Here is a 15,675-nt window from a genome sequence, read left to right on the forward strand (position 1 = left end):
CGACCTGTCAAACCTGCCACTCCAAGTCTTCTCTTCACAGTTAAACTGAGACTTCTTACTACGACCACTATTAAGCTGTGCTTGAAGCTGTTGTCCTGTGAGCTCCTATCACCAAGCTGTTGACTCTCAGAAACTTGTCTTCTGACTCTATTGTGGCTTTGGGTCTTCCAGATCTCTTCCTGTCAGAGTTCCCTTTTGATGGTGTAGAAAACTGTACTCACTGACACCTTGACTTTCTTCACAATTTCTCTGTAGGAAAGACCTACATTTTTAAGTGTTATGATGGTCTGTCTCTCTTCTATTGTTAATTGCCTTTTCCTCTTCATTGTAATAGCAACACACTACTATCTGCAGTACAATACTGTTCAAGTAATGCCACGGTGCTACTTTTATGCAGACAGACGGGATTCTAATTAATCAAGAAAAGTTGAGACACCTGTAGGATTTGGTAGCACCAACTTTCAAGGCTTGGTCAACCTCCATTTCTGCCGAACAGCTTCAAGTTGCTAACCAATTTTTTGTTTCCTGAAAAAGGCCTTTTAGTATAATTCTGAAATGTACATTATTTTTCAGTTTTGGATAGCCTTACCTTTTTATCCTCTGACAGTTCACCATTTACCTTTGTACCATTTCAAGCTACTTGTTGGACTTGATTTCAGTAAAGAAAAACAGGAAAAATTGAGTTGTACCAAAACTTTTGTATGGTAGTGTATATTGTTATTGTATATATTTTGCACTTTTTTTGTTCTTTCAAACCACAGGCGTATACTGGTGCTCCACCTACTGATGAAAAAGAGAAAATCATTTGGGTTCGATTTGAGAAAGCCGATATCAATGGTAAGTTTTGTTAATGGCAAAGCATTGATAAGCCGCAGTCATCTGCTGTGAATAGTCATCCATGTTTAAAAGCCTTTTCAAAAGCTCCACTATATTTAATAAGACTCTAGAAGCTGACAGTATTACGGCACTCTGATCTTTCTAATTAGTGTCCTGTCCTCAGTAAATTTAATGCTTAGTTAAGCCAGTTTTTAAAACTTCTGAACTTACTTGTCTGGTCTGAACTTACTTGCCTGACAATCACAAGATAATAATTTTAAGTTGATTTCTGGCTCCTTTGGAATGCATCTTTCATGCTGACGAAACTTAAAAACACAGTGTAATAGTCTTGAGTTGTATGTGGAATGAAAAAAAGTGGAATGAAATTAGGATGTTGGTCAAACGGGCACAAAGCTTCTTGAATGAAAGTTATTTTGATTGAGTAGAGATCCAAAAAATTAGCCTAGCCACGCTACACCCATGTTTCTGACGGCACAAGGGTCTAGGGAAGCTCGACAGGGAGGGAGGGAGGCGGGCTAAAAGGTTGTCTATCAAATCCCTCTGCAGCAATTGGGTAGGTATACAACCAATCAACGCAACGAATAGGCTGACGTAGTTCCTAGAGCACTGGCGGATTGTGGCTAAGTCCCGTTAGCTTCCCAACCAGCGGAGCCGCGGAGCCAACTGGTGTATTAAGGATTTGCCATATCCTGTCGGCATAAGTCCCAATACGTCTTTCTTCTCAATGAAACACTTCAGTGCCGTCCTTTGTTTATCTTTCAAGCTGAATTTTAGCTTCAAATCTTTAAGGGCTGTGACCAAAGCCGAGTTGAAAGATAACTGTTTATTGTGCGCCGGTTGTTTCTGTCAGAATCGTTGCGCCTCTGTCGTCACTTCGTTACGCCCGCCTTCTGACTCTACACTTCATGGTGATTGGTCCGGCCAGTTTTAGGAGCATCCAGCCTCGAGCCTTATGGAGGGTAACTAGACCCACCCTGGCAGAGAATTAAATTCGTTGCCGTGGGTTGTCTAGCGCGGCTAGGCTACCAAAAAATGGTTGTTGACGTTAATTGAGAAAGCATCCAGAGAAGACTTTGACACCGAATAGATATATGGATCAAATAGAAGGCAAAAAAAAAAAAAATCAATAATAATAATGTACAGGGAGATTAAGTAAGGACTATAGAAAACTTGGGAAGTAATGCAACAAATCCCAATGTAAGTCTGTTTTGGGGTTGAACACATGATGGTTCCTCTTCTGCTTCATATATGTTCTGTTGGTCATAGTGATAGATGGTCAAACATGTACTCTCATTAAGCTTTACCGTGTCACTTTCTGTTTGCATAGACACGGCCCGCAACCCAGAGTTTATGGAGATGCACAGTGGCACCACGGACCCTCCCCTCTGCCTCATGATTGGCTACACTGATGGGATGCAGATCTGGAGCGTATCTGTAAGTCTTACAACAATAAGGCATGTAGGGCTTGTTGTGCTATGCTTTCTTCCTCCATGAGTATAAAAGGGTCTGCTGGGGTCGATGCAAAGTTTCTTAGTGGATACTGGACCAGAAAAGCATTTGAAGAGCTCATCAGCAAGAATTTTGTGTAGAACAAGAACTTTTTCCTTTGAGACTTATGTTTGAAAGTAACTAGAAGACTTCTCTTACATAAAGGTAAAATAGTTGTTACTTGCATTTACGGTTGCAGAGCGACAGTATGTTTGTCTAGTTTGAGAAACCCTAAACACATGAATGGTAAAAGTGACGTCATTTGTTCTGGAAGAATGACGATGTGAATATCTGAAATGTTCTCTTTGACTATGAAGAACTGAATTCTGATATCTGCAGTGCATATCTAGTTCAGCTATTAAGGCAATAGAAATACATAAACGACAGTCATCTGCACATGTCCACAGCATGTCCTCCAAGCAGACTTTAAGTGCACTAGAAAGCAGTATAATAACAACAAGTAAACATTCCTGGTGTCCATAGCAGTCTGTCACAGTTTGTGCGTGCTTATCAGAAGCCCCTACAACTGTAGCACCATATATTTCTTACCTGGTCCTTTTGTGTCATATGTTCTTATAACTACTCTAAAATTTGATGAATAAATTTGATAAAACAGATATAATATCAGAAACAGAAGCAATCCGCTCACTGTAGAGCAGTATTTTCCCATGATGAGTGTCAACAGTATGTCCTTACTGGGTTCAAAAGTCAGTCTGGTCAAATCAGCTGCTGACTCTGCACTTGCTAGGACGTGTCCACTGTCCCATCAAGTGTGGAAGCAAACAAACAAAATATGTAGACATTGAATGACCTAGTTTATTAGTCAGGCTCACCCTACTGACTGAAGACTAGAGCAACTAAAAACCCAAATCAAGAATCTGTGCCAAGAAAGAACTCGACTCCACAACACATTCTAATAAAAGTTTCAGATTAGTACACACCTACTACAATTTAGTAATTCTAAAATAATAAAAATAATTCTTCAGTTACCCATCAGTGTATAGTAATGTCCTTTTATGGTGGCTGTCTCTAAAAGACCTTTCTGCAGTGACTGTTTTCTGTTAGAGAGCACTAATGAATGCAGTGATGATCAACGCACTGACTGAGATGTGCATAGCACCCTTCACGTCCTTTACATGACTGACAATCTCATAATACAGTCCTACATATGAGACAGTCAGATAATTGCAAACACCCGCAGGAAATAGAAATGAATTATTTAAAATACTTAAGTAGATCAAAACAAGCAATTTAGCAAATGACCTTAACAATAAAATAGGTAAATTTAAATTTCTGAAATACTCTGGTAAAGCAAAAAATAAATGCTGAAATATGCTGACATGGAGTCCCTAGAACTAATCCTGATCTTCTAATCATAACATATTTACTGTCGTCTCTGTTTCGACTGTTCTTTGTTGAGCAATACTGCTCTTTTTCCATTAGGTGGCAGCATTGACCATGTTATGGCTGGTATTTGACTCAAGCAATTGCATTTAACTTCTTCTCAGGACTGTGCATTGTTGAGCATATTTCTGAAAAAAGGGTGACTCGAAAGCAAGACAGAGGAGTACAAATACAAACAGTATTTGAAATTTACAGCTACAAGTACAGCCAATCAAATAGTTGCTTTTCAAATGTGGCTGAATGTCAATGACAAAACATGATTCCAAAGACAAGTTCAACATCAAAATGTGCCAGAGTGCTCCTTTAGTCTATTCTTTTGGCTTCTGTGTTTTTTTGGGGGTTTAAATGGCCTTTTTCAGTGTGTAGTAGTAGTTGTTAGATTCATGGTTGACTTGTCATTTACTGTAAGTGTGAATCTCCAGTACAGTAGCTATACCGAGTGGCTGCTGCTGAAATTAACATTAAATCTGAGTACATCACTTTACTAAAAATATGCTCACGTATTCACCAAGTATATGTGGACTTTGTAAACTTATGTCTCTTAGCAACTCCTGTACACATACAGGCAAACATATTTCCTGACATGGATTATATACATGCCAACTTTTTGGATAATTCCTAGCAATTCTGTCCAATAATATTTATGATATAGCAGTATTCATCATTATTTTTGACAATGAAATATTTTAATTATTTACATTGCTGTTGGATTGGATTAAACATGGATTAAGCAGTCTATTTGACAAAGTATACATAATTTCCATTGTACTACACAGTGTGTGTTATATTTTCAGTTCCAACTTACTGCTGATGTGTAATCACTGTAATGTGAAATGTAACCAAAACATGGAAACCTTTTGATGAGCTGGGATTTAATAAGAGGGCTGATTTGGGTTAACATGACCTTTGCTATTCACAGGTCAGATGTGCACCATAAAGACAGAAAAAAACACACACACACACATTAACCTTTACAAGCTGCATGTTTGATTTTTTTGCTGTAGACAATGTTCTTATGACTGAGCCAATGTTATACGTCAGAACCTTTATCAAGCAACATGGACATGCTATATAGTGTAGAAAACTGACTTCTTTAAAGTCAGCCTTGGAAAATCATTAGAAGATTTTGTCAGCTCTGTAACTTAACAAATTATCCACAACACAGTGAAGGCTTCGCTCTCTGAGTATCGCCTTTCATGTAGAGGCTGTCACTAAAACATGCAAACTTCACATACATCCTGTGAGATCTAAACACACCAAAGTCCTTAATCAGTCTCTTTATAAACATCTACAGGCCGCGGGTAGAAGGACACTCTTTTACTTTAGCCAGGATCACACACATTGGCCACTGTGATGTGGCAACTCCTGTGCTGCCAGCAGATTTTCTTTAGCTGCTATTATGGAGCAGTGGAGGATTACAGCTGTTTTAGCCACACTACACACAACCAGTAAAAATATAAGCTTTGTGCGCTTCCCTTGCCTTTAGTTTCATTTGTCACCAATTCTGATGCTCACAGTCCAGCCTGGCCTATTATCACACGCTGTCCTTCCTCATTGTTTTCCTTTGAGTTTTCAAAGTTTATGGGATGTTTCTGGGTTGTGTTTTTTCGCAGGGTTTTAAGTAAGCACTGAAGGTGCCTTGGTCTCTTGCTCTTGAGTGGCTGTGAAGTGTTTGTGACAGTTGCTAAGCCAACACCCTCTGTAATGGCCCAGCAGAGTACGAACATACACGTGTACACACACACTTTCACACACTCAGGGGATGGGGACTAGGACTAGTTGTATGGATGCTGACAGAGGTGTTTAGGTGATGTAGATTACTGTCACCTCACAATGGTGAGGTGTCATCCATCGCTGCCTGATAAGAGGCAGACTGTTGTGGACTAATTGTCTGTCTGTATACGTGTTGAGATGAAATGGTTGGAAGGAAGATGTCTATGCAAGTGTCAGTGGATGTGTGGGGAGCTAGGAGCTGTGTTACAAAAAAGTCAAAGTCTGTAATCCTGTCTTAAATTAGAGATGAAATAATAAACAATAGGAAGTTGGAATCGAATTGAAATACAAGTTAGACAGGAGAATAATGAATTTCTATTTAGCTGCAATAGCTTTATAGGTTTGTTTATATTAGCAGTACATTTCAGAGAAGGTCTTTGTTTTTTGTTTTTTAAAAGTTATTTTTCAGCCTTTTTCGGCTTTATTGACAGGACAGCAGTGAGAGAGAGACAGGAAAGTAGGGAGAAGAATGCAGGAAGGACTTGCAGGAAAGGGCCATGGGCTGGATTAGAACCTATGGTTGCTGGGTCTGGACTATCACTAACAGCTGACACAGCTAACAAACAAACAAAACATACAAATAAAATAGCCTAGACTACTTGAGGATTTCAGCACTCAATAGTATGAATTTTTGTTGTGGAAAATGTTCTAATGATGTAGCATTTCATTGATGTACAGTATGGTACTCCATATTATTTCTTGGATTTCCACTACCAATGAAAAAACACAAAATGATGTGAAGTGTCCTAGACATGTCCTAGATGCTCTACACTGCTGTTCTAGTTCAGTATTATCTGCAGCTGTCATCGGGTCAAATGACTGTGTGATTATGTGAATTCATTCTGTGTTCTCACATGAAAAGACATGAAAATCAATAAATTCAGTTTGTTTTGCTGCTGAACATCCTCAGTAATGCTGCACCACTTGATGCTTGTGTCCTCTTACCGTTTAGTGGTGGATGTAATGGAAGGCCTTCAACGAGCACCTGTGACTGTGTGATCCCTGAAGCACCTGCTCCATCCAAACCTCCAATATGTCTAACACTGTGTTAGTGTATTCACTTGTGAATATGGCCCAGATATCTGTTCACAGCTTATGGCATTACATTTGAGAGATTAAAACAGAAGAGCAGACACTGTGATTCCACTAAAAAAAAAAAAAAAAAAGAAAAAAAATCCGAGCCACAAATGAAATGAATATAATGAATAACTGTATTCAGGGAAAGCAACTTTGAAAAAGCAATTTGGCATATTGCATACCCGGGGCCACTAATGTAATGCTGGAAATGTTGTTGATGGCAGTGGATGTCACACAGAGCCATGTAAGGCGAGGATGAGCGGCAGCGTAATGCACAATAACCCAGCGCATTAACCTCCAGCCCTCCCTCTTCTCATTTTAATCCTGCAAATTCCATTATTCTCCCTTGCATGTCCATTTGCCTGTATAGGAATCCTACCCTGCTGCCAGCCTCCCTTTATTCCTGCTATCACTGTTCGTATAACCTGCTTGTGCCTCCGGTGTTTATCTACTACTGCTGGGTCTCAAGCACTTTGAATAAAAACATAGCTCCAAATCCGCCACTTTGAAAAGGGTACTAATTGCACAAAAGAGCGATCATCCCCTCAGATGGGTTTAAAGACTTAAAACAAACAGATTAAAGCACTAGTAAAGTGATAATGCAGGGTTCACTGTAATTTAACGCATAAAGGAATAACAAAAGTGGGGCATTCTGCGCTTAGAACAATGTGCCATTACACACGCCAGACACTGGCAAGAGCCACACTGGCCATTGACCTAATATACTTGCATCCCATATGAACACACACACAGTCACACACCCATTAAAGTGCTTTACAATGTGGTTGTATTTCCTCTGTAATGAAGACCAATAATGCAGAAAAGTTTCAAATCCGCTGTAATTGTGCAACCTTTAGTGTTTATCTCTAAATGTAATTTCCCGTCTGTGCAGATGTCCTGGTATGCACTTGTTTGATCAGTGAGACTGAATGATGAACAAAAGTTTGGAGGAACCACAAAGACACTTGTCCTTGCCTTTGCATTGAACATCTATCGCAAAACAAGCAAACTCTTGCTACTAGATATGCATTTTTTTTCTCTAATGTATAGTAGTGTGCTTTACTAAAAATATATGACTACTTTACAGGTTGAACTCACTGAAACTTTAGACTAAAATTACTTCTCAGAAATGGTTTAAGCATGTTTTTATTTATTTAATTAATAGGGATTTGTAATTCTGGGAGGAAAATACATCTTTTTTTATTTGTAGCATTTTGTTGATCTCATAGCAGTCTTACTACTCAAATGCATGGGTCGTTTTTCAAACAGTATTGCACACCTTTGACTTTATAAAAGTATGATTTTGGTTTAACCATATACTAAAATCATACTGCTTGTAACCTTTTGAGAGCAAAGTCAAAACAATGTATTGTTGTCATTAGAGTAATGTCACATTAATTTAGAGATGCCTGAAAAATGTTTTTTTTTTTTTAATTCATGACTAAAAGTCATTGTAGGACGATTACATGTTTATCTTGCACACTACCCCACTGCATCTCTTCTCCTAGAGTGACATCTGTCAAAGTCAAATTACTCACTATACATGACGGTACTCAGTTTTGTTGTATAGACCAGTGGTTCTCAACCCTGTTCCTCAGGACCCACTGTCCTGCATGTTTTAGATGCTTCCCTGCTCCAACACACCTGACTCAAATGATCAGCTCATCATCAGGCTTCTGCAGAGGCTTGATGACGAGCTGATCATTTGAATCAGGTGTGTTGGAGCAGGAAACATCTAAAACATGCAGGACAGTGTGTCCTGAGGAACAGGGTTGAGAACCACTGGTATAGACTGCATGGACAGACGAGACATCTCCTGCATTTTTGTGGGAATTTATCAGCTGAAGCAGTTCTGATGACATTCTTGAAGACTTTCTGAGCCTCCCTGCTGTTGCCAGTCATGGCACCTCTTTCCCTTCTGCAGTCATGACCACACCTGTTGAAAGCCAGCATTTTCCAGGAGTGTGCATTTGTTAGATCTTCTAGTTTTACATGTTGAACATTGTCCTAGAAAATTACTTGCGTACTTAGAAAAACTAGGGAGAGGCAGCTGAGGCTAGTCTGAGGTTCTCTCGTCAGTCCAAACTTCTCTTTCGATGGTAATTGAATGTATTTTGACTGTTGTCATTTTTATGCACTGGTTTTGTTTTAAACTGATGAATGTCTAATTTCTCATCAGTAGCCTCAGCTACATCTTCATCTGCAGAGCTGTTGTCATCAAAACCTCCAGTATTAAAGAAAATACTGCTCTGGATTTAATGCGTAACCAGTTAAAGCGCCACCATGTTTCTCTGAGAATAAACTAGACAGACACACTTCTGTGTCATTGTGTCAGGATTCAGCAGTTGAAGTGATGAGCTGCTGCTACCATCATGAGGCCGAACTGGAAATTACAACATTGCGTTCATAATTTCCATCCAACACAGTGTTATATTGGAACATTGTTAGACAGTTTGTTTGAGGAGTGCTAGAATTTCTTGTTTTATTGTAAATACTGGATAACCATGTTTTTAATTGTAGAATGCAAATGTCAGACAGGCTGCTAACAGCAACAGAACTAACAAAAACATGTGAAGTATATATTATAGTAAAGGTGTCTATCACAAGAAAGTAGCAGGCTTATTTTGTACATACCTAGCTTTGTACTGTAATAAACAATTATTTACATGAGGTTAAAAGCTGAATATTGTCATTCTTATAGCAGTATTAGATATTGTATTAAGGGTGCAGTATAGCCACAACATTTGTGTTCAGTGTGGCTACAGAGACAGATGTAGCTAAATGCTGTGCCATTTACTTTTTACCTTGACAGCAAAATGAGCTTGGAGTGTTTAATGAACATTTTGGGAAAGGAGCAAATATACAACTGAAGTACGAAGATGAAGAGTGGGTAAAGCCAAAAGACAATTCACATCGTATCCAGAATGTGCAGAACATGACAGACATCATCTAACATTTCGTCCGTGGAGAGAATAAAGGTTAATAGTTTGAAACGTTCAGTTAGGCTTCTGATCTCTTCTGTCCATGGAATCAAAACTAGAAGATAATCTTGGATTTTCAGATTGACTGGAAACACTGGCCAGTGTGTTATTTACGCTTATAGTCAGACTGAGATGGAGACATCATGGGCTGCTGCCCAGTTGGCGTAAGCCCGTATCCTCAACCTTTCCTTGTTGGCTCTGTCATACTAAGTGGAGTCAGCTCATTTGCATTGCAACGCCACTGGGCCTTCTATTCTGCGCTTGGTAGATTTTACTTTGTGGTTTGGCTGGAACTTCAACCACCAGACCGCCATGTTAATGCTGCCCATCCTCCCTCCCTGTCTCACCCTCTGGAAAACTAGCTTCACATAGTCAGAAAAGATTGTTGTTCTTACTGTGTGAACCAATAATCATTTGTCTTTGTGCTTCTATTTTTCTCCAATAGTCTCCTAAGGCTTTTGACCTCTGTGGTTATTTTAATATTTGTACAGGAAATTATTTATTAAGACCAAATAAAACTGGTCTTTAAGTTTGCAAACACACTTTGTAAAGGACTGTTGGGCAGAACTTTAACTTATCTTTAACTCTAAACATTTTTTTTCAGCTGGCAGGGGAAGCCCAAGAGCTGTTCTCGGTGCGTCATGGTCCAGTGCGAGCTGCTCGCATTCTGCCAGCCCCACATATCAGTGAGTATCTTCAGTACCTTTACATTAACACAGTATTGAATTGACCTGCATTGAAGCACATGCTGCATATTCAAATTTTAAACAAGGTTTTGATCATGTTTATGTCATAATGATGATAGAATAGTAATATTGTTGAGTTGTTAATAAAGACTTATAGTATATCTTGAAGGTGAGTCTTCCAGTGGCATTTATAGTGTTCAAAAGTCACTGGTTGCATTATCCTTTAAAATGTATTTTATTTACCTTTTCAAAATTAGATTAGATGATGGGTATCACACACATGGGTTAGCGCAGCTTAGTTAAAACAACTGACTTTGTGTAAAACATCTGACCACCAACACCTCAGTTTGGAGTTATTTCTCTATTGTAAAAGATCTTCAGTTACACAAATAATTCTTGCATTAATATTATTTACATTAAAAGTAACATTTTATTGCATTTTTAAAAAAGAATGGTTTGACAATATTGTGTCAAAGTCAAAATTAAGGACATAAGAGCAAACCACACAAAAATCTGGCCTGAAGTCAGATGCTACAACTCATTCATCTAGAAGCCAGAGGTCTTTAGCTGCTCAGTTGAGGACTGGTACTCTTCCTCTGGCCACTGAGGTTTGTTAATCAAAAAAACATTCAGGAGGGAAACGGAGTGTAAGCTGTGTGATCTAGGGAAAGGGGAAAGTGTGCCTCATTTTATTCTATTACTGTACAAATTTTGATTCAAGCGAGAGCTTTGACATACTTTAGTCTGTCAGTGTTATAAATATCTTAGTCTTTTAAGATTCAAGACAAACTATTGAACTGTTCCTTCAAGGGCCACATATCCGCATCTGTTTCAAATGGAACTGTAACCAACTGTGCAGCTCCAAGACAGCATCACAAGACCATTACCATGGACGAGACAGAAGCTCAGCTGTTTTCGCCTTGTCTCGCCACATGAACTGCCACTCTCAAATGCTCCCTTAGCTTTATTTTTAACACAAGATTTATCTCCCCGGCTCACATGTGGTAGGGATATGGAGGAAGTACCTGTATGTGCTTTTAGACATATTTTCTTTCTAAGTTCCCTGAAGTGTTGTTTCAGCATAATTTTGAAATATTCTCAGGGAAAACTCTACTTTGGTTAACTTGATTTTAGCATCCAAGGTCAACACTAGAAATTAAATTTTGTATGGCACATCCTAATGCAGTTTTGGGTTGTGGGCATTTTAAGTGGTGCTATATCATTAAAATTAAAGAGTGCTCCTTGCTGCTTCATCCTGATGTTGAAGTCAATCTACGATTACTCTTGGCCTGCTCTCAACCTCTGAGCCTCTGAAGTTCGTGCTTCTTTGCTGCCAAAGCTCTTCTGGAAACCTCACTGTGCCTTCACTGTTCTGCTAGTGATCTCCCCAACTCCTCTGAGTCTAAATATTCTCCTTAAGATTCTTTGATAATTTGGTTAGGGAGATGTGCATGTTATGAAAATACATTTGTTAAACTAACCTAAATTCTGTCTTCCACCAGATCTTTTCTTCTCCATACTCAATCTAGTGCTGTCTTGTGTCATTTTAGATACCCAAAGCATTAAAAATGCGTCAAACCTTTAGACCTAGGGCTATCTTGAATGAGTTGGGGCTTCTTTGTGGCTTTCATTCTTAAGTAGAAATGAACAGCTTTGCAGGAAGACACCCAAAATAGAAACAGAAAGAGATCAAAGTTCTTTAATTAATAAACAATAATATAATTCTCTGTAATTTGTGACAGGATTGCATAGTGACATTATGCAGTTAATATTATTGGGCCAAAAAAATGAGGAAAATTGATAGAAACTGCAAAAATACAAATACACCAAATTAATGAGTATGTTTGGCTGATTTGATAATATGTGATGGTGCTATGGTTTAGCAAAAATTGTGTGCTCTACATTAACTCCCTCCTCACCATCATCAACCAATATATTTGAGAAAATGTGTTAAGAAGTCATCACTGTGTAGGGGAACTGATAATTAAAAAATTGGGTGCACCTAAAGTATATGGTGCTGCACTCAAAACCAATATAAATACTAAGTGTGGGGCCCTGATTGCATTTCCGGTGTTAACTATGTAACAGCTCAGCTGCAGCACATTTAACAGAATGTAACTATAGCTACACATTTCACTGAGGTTGGTTAGATGTTATTATGCTAATCACTTGTCGACACCAGTAACGCCTTGCTGTCTTCTCCTGATAAATAACTACACTGCAAGTTTGTTTAGTTTGTCTCTCGTCCGCTATAGTGGAACCGGCACTCTGGCAGCCTGGCTGCACTATCAGCCAAACTCAGCCAAAGCACAAGACAGGGATCCACCCTTCCATCTAGCTGAGACAAAAAAGAACATTTCTGAATATCTCGCCCATTTTTCACATAACAATGAAGTTAATAACAGTACATTTTAAAACACACAAACATTATTGACTTCATATCTGACTTCAGAAAGGACTGACTAAAAGTGATTTCAGTTGTACTTTAAAACTATCTTCAAATGGAAATTAAAAGAAATTAACAATACTGACATATTAATGATAGCTTTGTGGCAGGATAACTACAGAAAATGTTCATTTTGTTAACCAGTGCTTCCAAATTAACAAAAAAAGTTGCAAATGTTTTAATAAAAATGGTTAGTGTGTGTCAGTACGACAACTGATTGATATCTGGCAGACCTTTTCATTGATCCAGTTGCACCCATCTGTGTAGGAATGTCTGATTGTTTTGTGAGATTAGTAACCTTGTGTAATTCGTGCTTAGATCCTGCTAACTTCACTCTGAGAAGTCTAATCAGACACAACAAGCAGAAACACCTGTGTGTGTAGAAAGCCTTTAATTAATATGCATAAACATGCACTGTATCTTGGTGTCTTATGTGACCAACAAACACTTAAATGTCTAGCTTGTAGCCTCACCAAGTGATGTGATAGAACCATACAAATGTTACGCAAACACGATTAGACAATGTAGCTTCTTAAATGTGCATTGTCCTCGTGATGGGCTTGGCACCTGGCCTTTGCCATGAGAAGGATGGATTAGGCACAAAGCGGTGCAACAGTTGGAAAATATCATCTGAAATGTGTAAAGCAGTTGGACGCCAGACATTACGCTTGTGGAAAATCATTGTAATTGGGTAGTCATTTCTTCAGTAACACTTTAAAGAGGAAAGATACCCTTAATTTTTGCAGAATTTCACAGTTTTCCCCCTGAAAAGAATACGGTTGATCCTGATGTGATCTGTTCTAGTCTATTTTTTGTAGTTACATGTGTTTTGAGTTGCCATTGTGTTTGATACATTGTTGATTCCCTCTGGCACCAATGAAAATTATAGGACCAGATGAATACAGTTATGTTTGAGAATGAACATGTTATGAATTGAATGTTGCCTTAGAAAAATAACAGCATTTACTGTTATGTTTAGTAATCTCAACCAAATGTTCAGTAGTCTGGAAACACCCAAAAGCTAACTTTAGAATACATATGAATTTACATGACAACTGCTTACTTTCAAGCTGTTTCATATGAGTCAATCTATCAAAAACACTGATGAATTTAATTGAATTTGTATTGTGAAATAGTCACAGTGATGGCAAGTAAACGTTTCCTTGGTTCCACTGGAAAGTTGAATGCTCTATGAATACCAGGGTCTGTATCCTCGGAGGCATGGTGCAAATGGTTTAGTTGTTCCACTGATTAGACCTTTTCCAGATATGCAGTTTGAATTTCATCTCTGCAGGTGTCAGTCAGTGCTGCGAAAGCTGGCTTGTGGCATTTTTTTCGGTGAGAAAATCGCCTTTTTGTTCTCTGGCCATGTTCCGGTCTTTTGGCAGATTTGAACAACACACAATGGCAGCATTTGAAGCGCGCTGGAAGTGGATGAAAGCAAACCACAGTAATAAGAAGCAGCAGATAGCCCCGACACATGAGGGGAGTAATTCTCTCAGCAGAAAATAAATATGAATTGTACTACTGGAGGGAAGGACACTGATTGCAATCTGCTAGGGCGCAAACAGTGTCGCACTGTGACGAGCCATTAAAAGGCCAATTGTCTGGGATGGGAGGCTGTGGGTGGGCAGACGTAGAAAGACCCGAAAATAGGTGTCGATTCTAATAAGGCAGGGTTCCTCTTTCCTAGAATAGAGAAGGAAGTACTGGTTTTCCAAAGAGAGTAAATGCGTTTATCCACATCCTCTCTAGAGTTTACAACCTATAATCTTCCGTTGTCTTGGAAAATGAGTCAGTGTATTCCCTGACTGGTAACAGCTGAGCACTGAGGAAATATGAATATATATGACAAATATGTACTGCGGGTCTTTGTGCTCTTTTGCCATGGATGTCAATTTGTATGTCTTCACACAGTAGAGTCACATTTGGGATGCCTCCGTTCTGTAGATGTAATTCTATGAAGTTTTATGAAGTTGTCTGTCGTGTTTCAGGAAATGTTACAATTTTATCTAAACACGACCTATCCTTACTGTAACGTTTCACCATGCAGTCCACAGGAAAGTCAGCAATACTTGCTTCAGTTACTGTCTTTAGAGTAGTAATCAAATGAAAGTCTTTCTATTCATCAAATGTTTCATTTTTTTCCAGAAAGTTTATTTTGGTAAATGTACCATTTCACTAAGTCTCAGAAAGGCATATTTATGATGCAGCTCAATATCTTGACAGGGAATGATGTCTGATGGCAGAAACATGAAAGAAAAAAGGACTCTGTAGGGAGTGTTAAAGGCTGGTAGGCAAGCCACTTTTGCTCTCACGCCATACCACAGGAACTTGGGCTGATTACTGTCAAGCCTCAAATTACAGCCCTCTAAAGGGTAACATCTTCTTCAATCTAAGCACCCCCATCCCCTCAATCCCCTGATCCTCTGTCTGACTTTAAAAATAAGACAATTAGGGAAAACATGGGATCAGTCCACCTAATGCAACATGTTTTCTCTACATTTTTTTAATATGCCCGTTGGGCTTATACGATGTTGTAATTCCAGCCTTGAACACAAAAAATAAACAAGGAGATTGGCTGAAAATCTTACTCGCTTTTGTAACATTCACAAGTTTTCATAAGCCTATTTCTATTCTGTGAATTATATGTATTTTTTTTCATTTTTTTTCCCTTGAAATTTCTGTTTAAACATTTGAGCAGTAGTAGATTAGATGAACAATAGAACACAAAAGTCTTTACAATATGTGGATTCCCCATTTTGAATGGCGTGGACAGTGGTGGATTTGGGAGAAAAATCTTCATTCGTCAGAAATGTTTTTTGACCATAATTGGATTATAGGGCAACAGTAGTAATGAAATCAGCACGTTTCCTGTCATGGTAACAGGCTGACTCATGAATGAGGGTGGGCAGCACTAAAGGCCTCACATGTTTGCTAAAGAATGTCCCTCTTTGTTGTGTGCAGATCATTCTGTTTCTCA

General features: G+C 38.7%; 1 protein-coding gene across 3 annotated transcripts in view; it reads left to right on the forward strand.

Annotated features, from left to right (window-relative positions):
- Positions 1-15,675, forward strand: part of bcas3 (BCAS3 microtubule associated cell migration factor) — a 418,130-nt gene that overhangs the window by 8,097 nt on the left and 394,358 nt on the right. For all 3 annotated transcript variants that reach the window (XM_022195624.2, XM_022195625.2, XM_022195626.2), the window contains exons 4-6: positions 762-837; positions 2,165-2,271; positions 10,165-10,246. In XM_022195624.2, the coding sequence (XP_022051316.1) occupies positions 762-837; positions 2,165-2,271; positions 10,165-10,246 (265 nt within the window). The remainder of the gene's footprint in view (positions 1-761; positions 838-2,164; positions 2,272-10,164; positions 10,247-15,675) is intronic.

Source organism: Acanthochromis polyacanthus, chromosome 13, assembly GCF_021347895.1.
Source record: "Acanthochromis polyacanthus isolate Apoly-LR-REF ecotype Palm Island chromosome 13, KAUST_Apoly_ChrSc, whole genome shotgun sequence".
NCBI lineage: Eukaryota > Metazoa > Chordata > Actinopteri > Pomacentridae > Acanthochromis > Acanthochromis polyacanthus.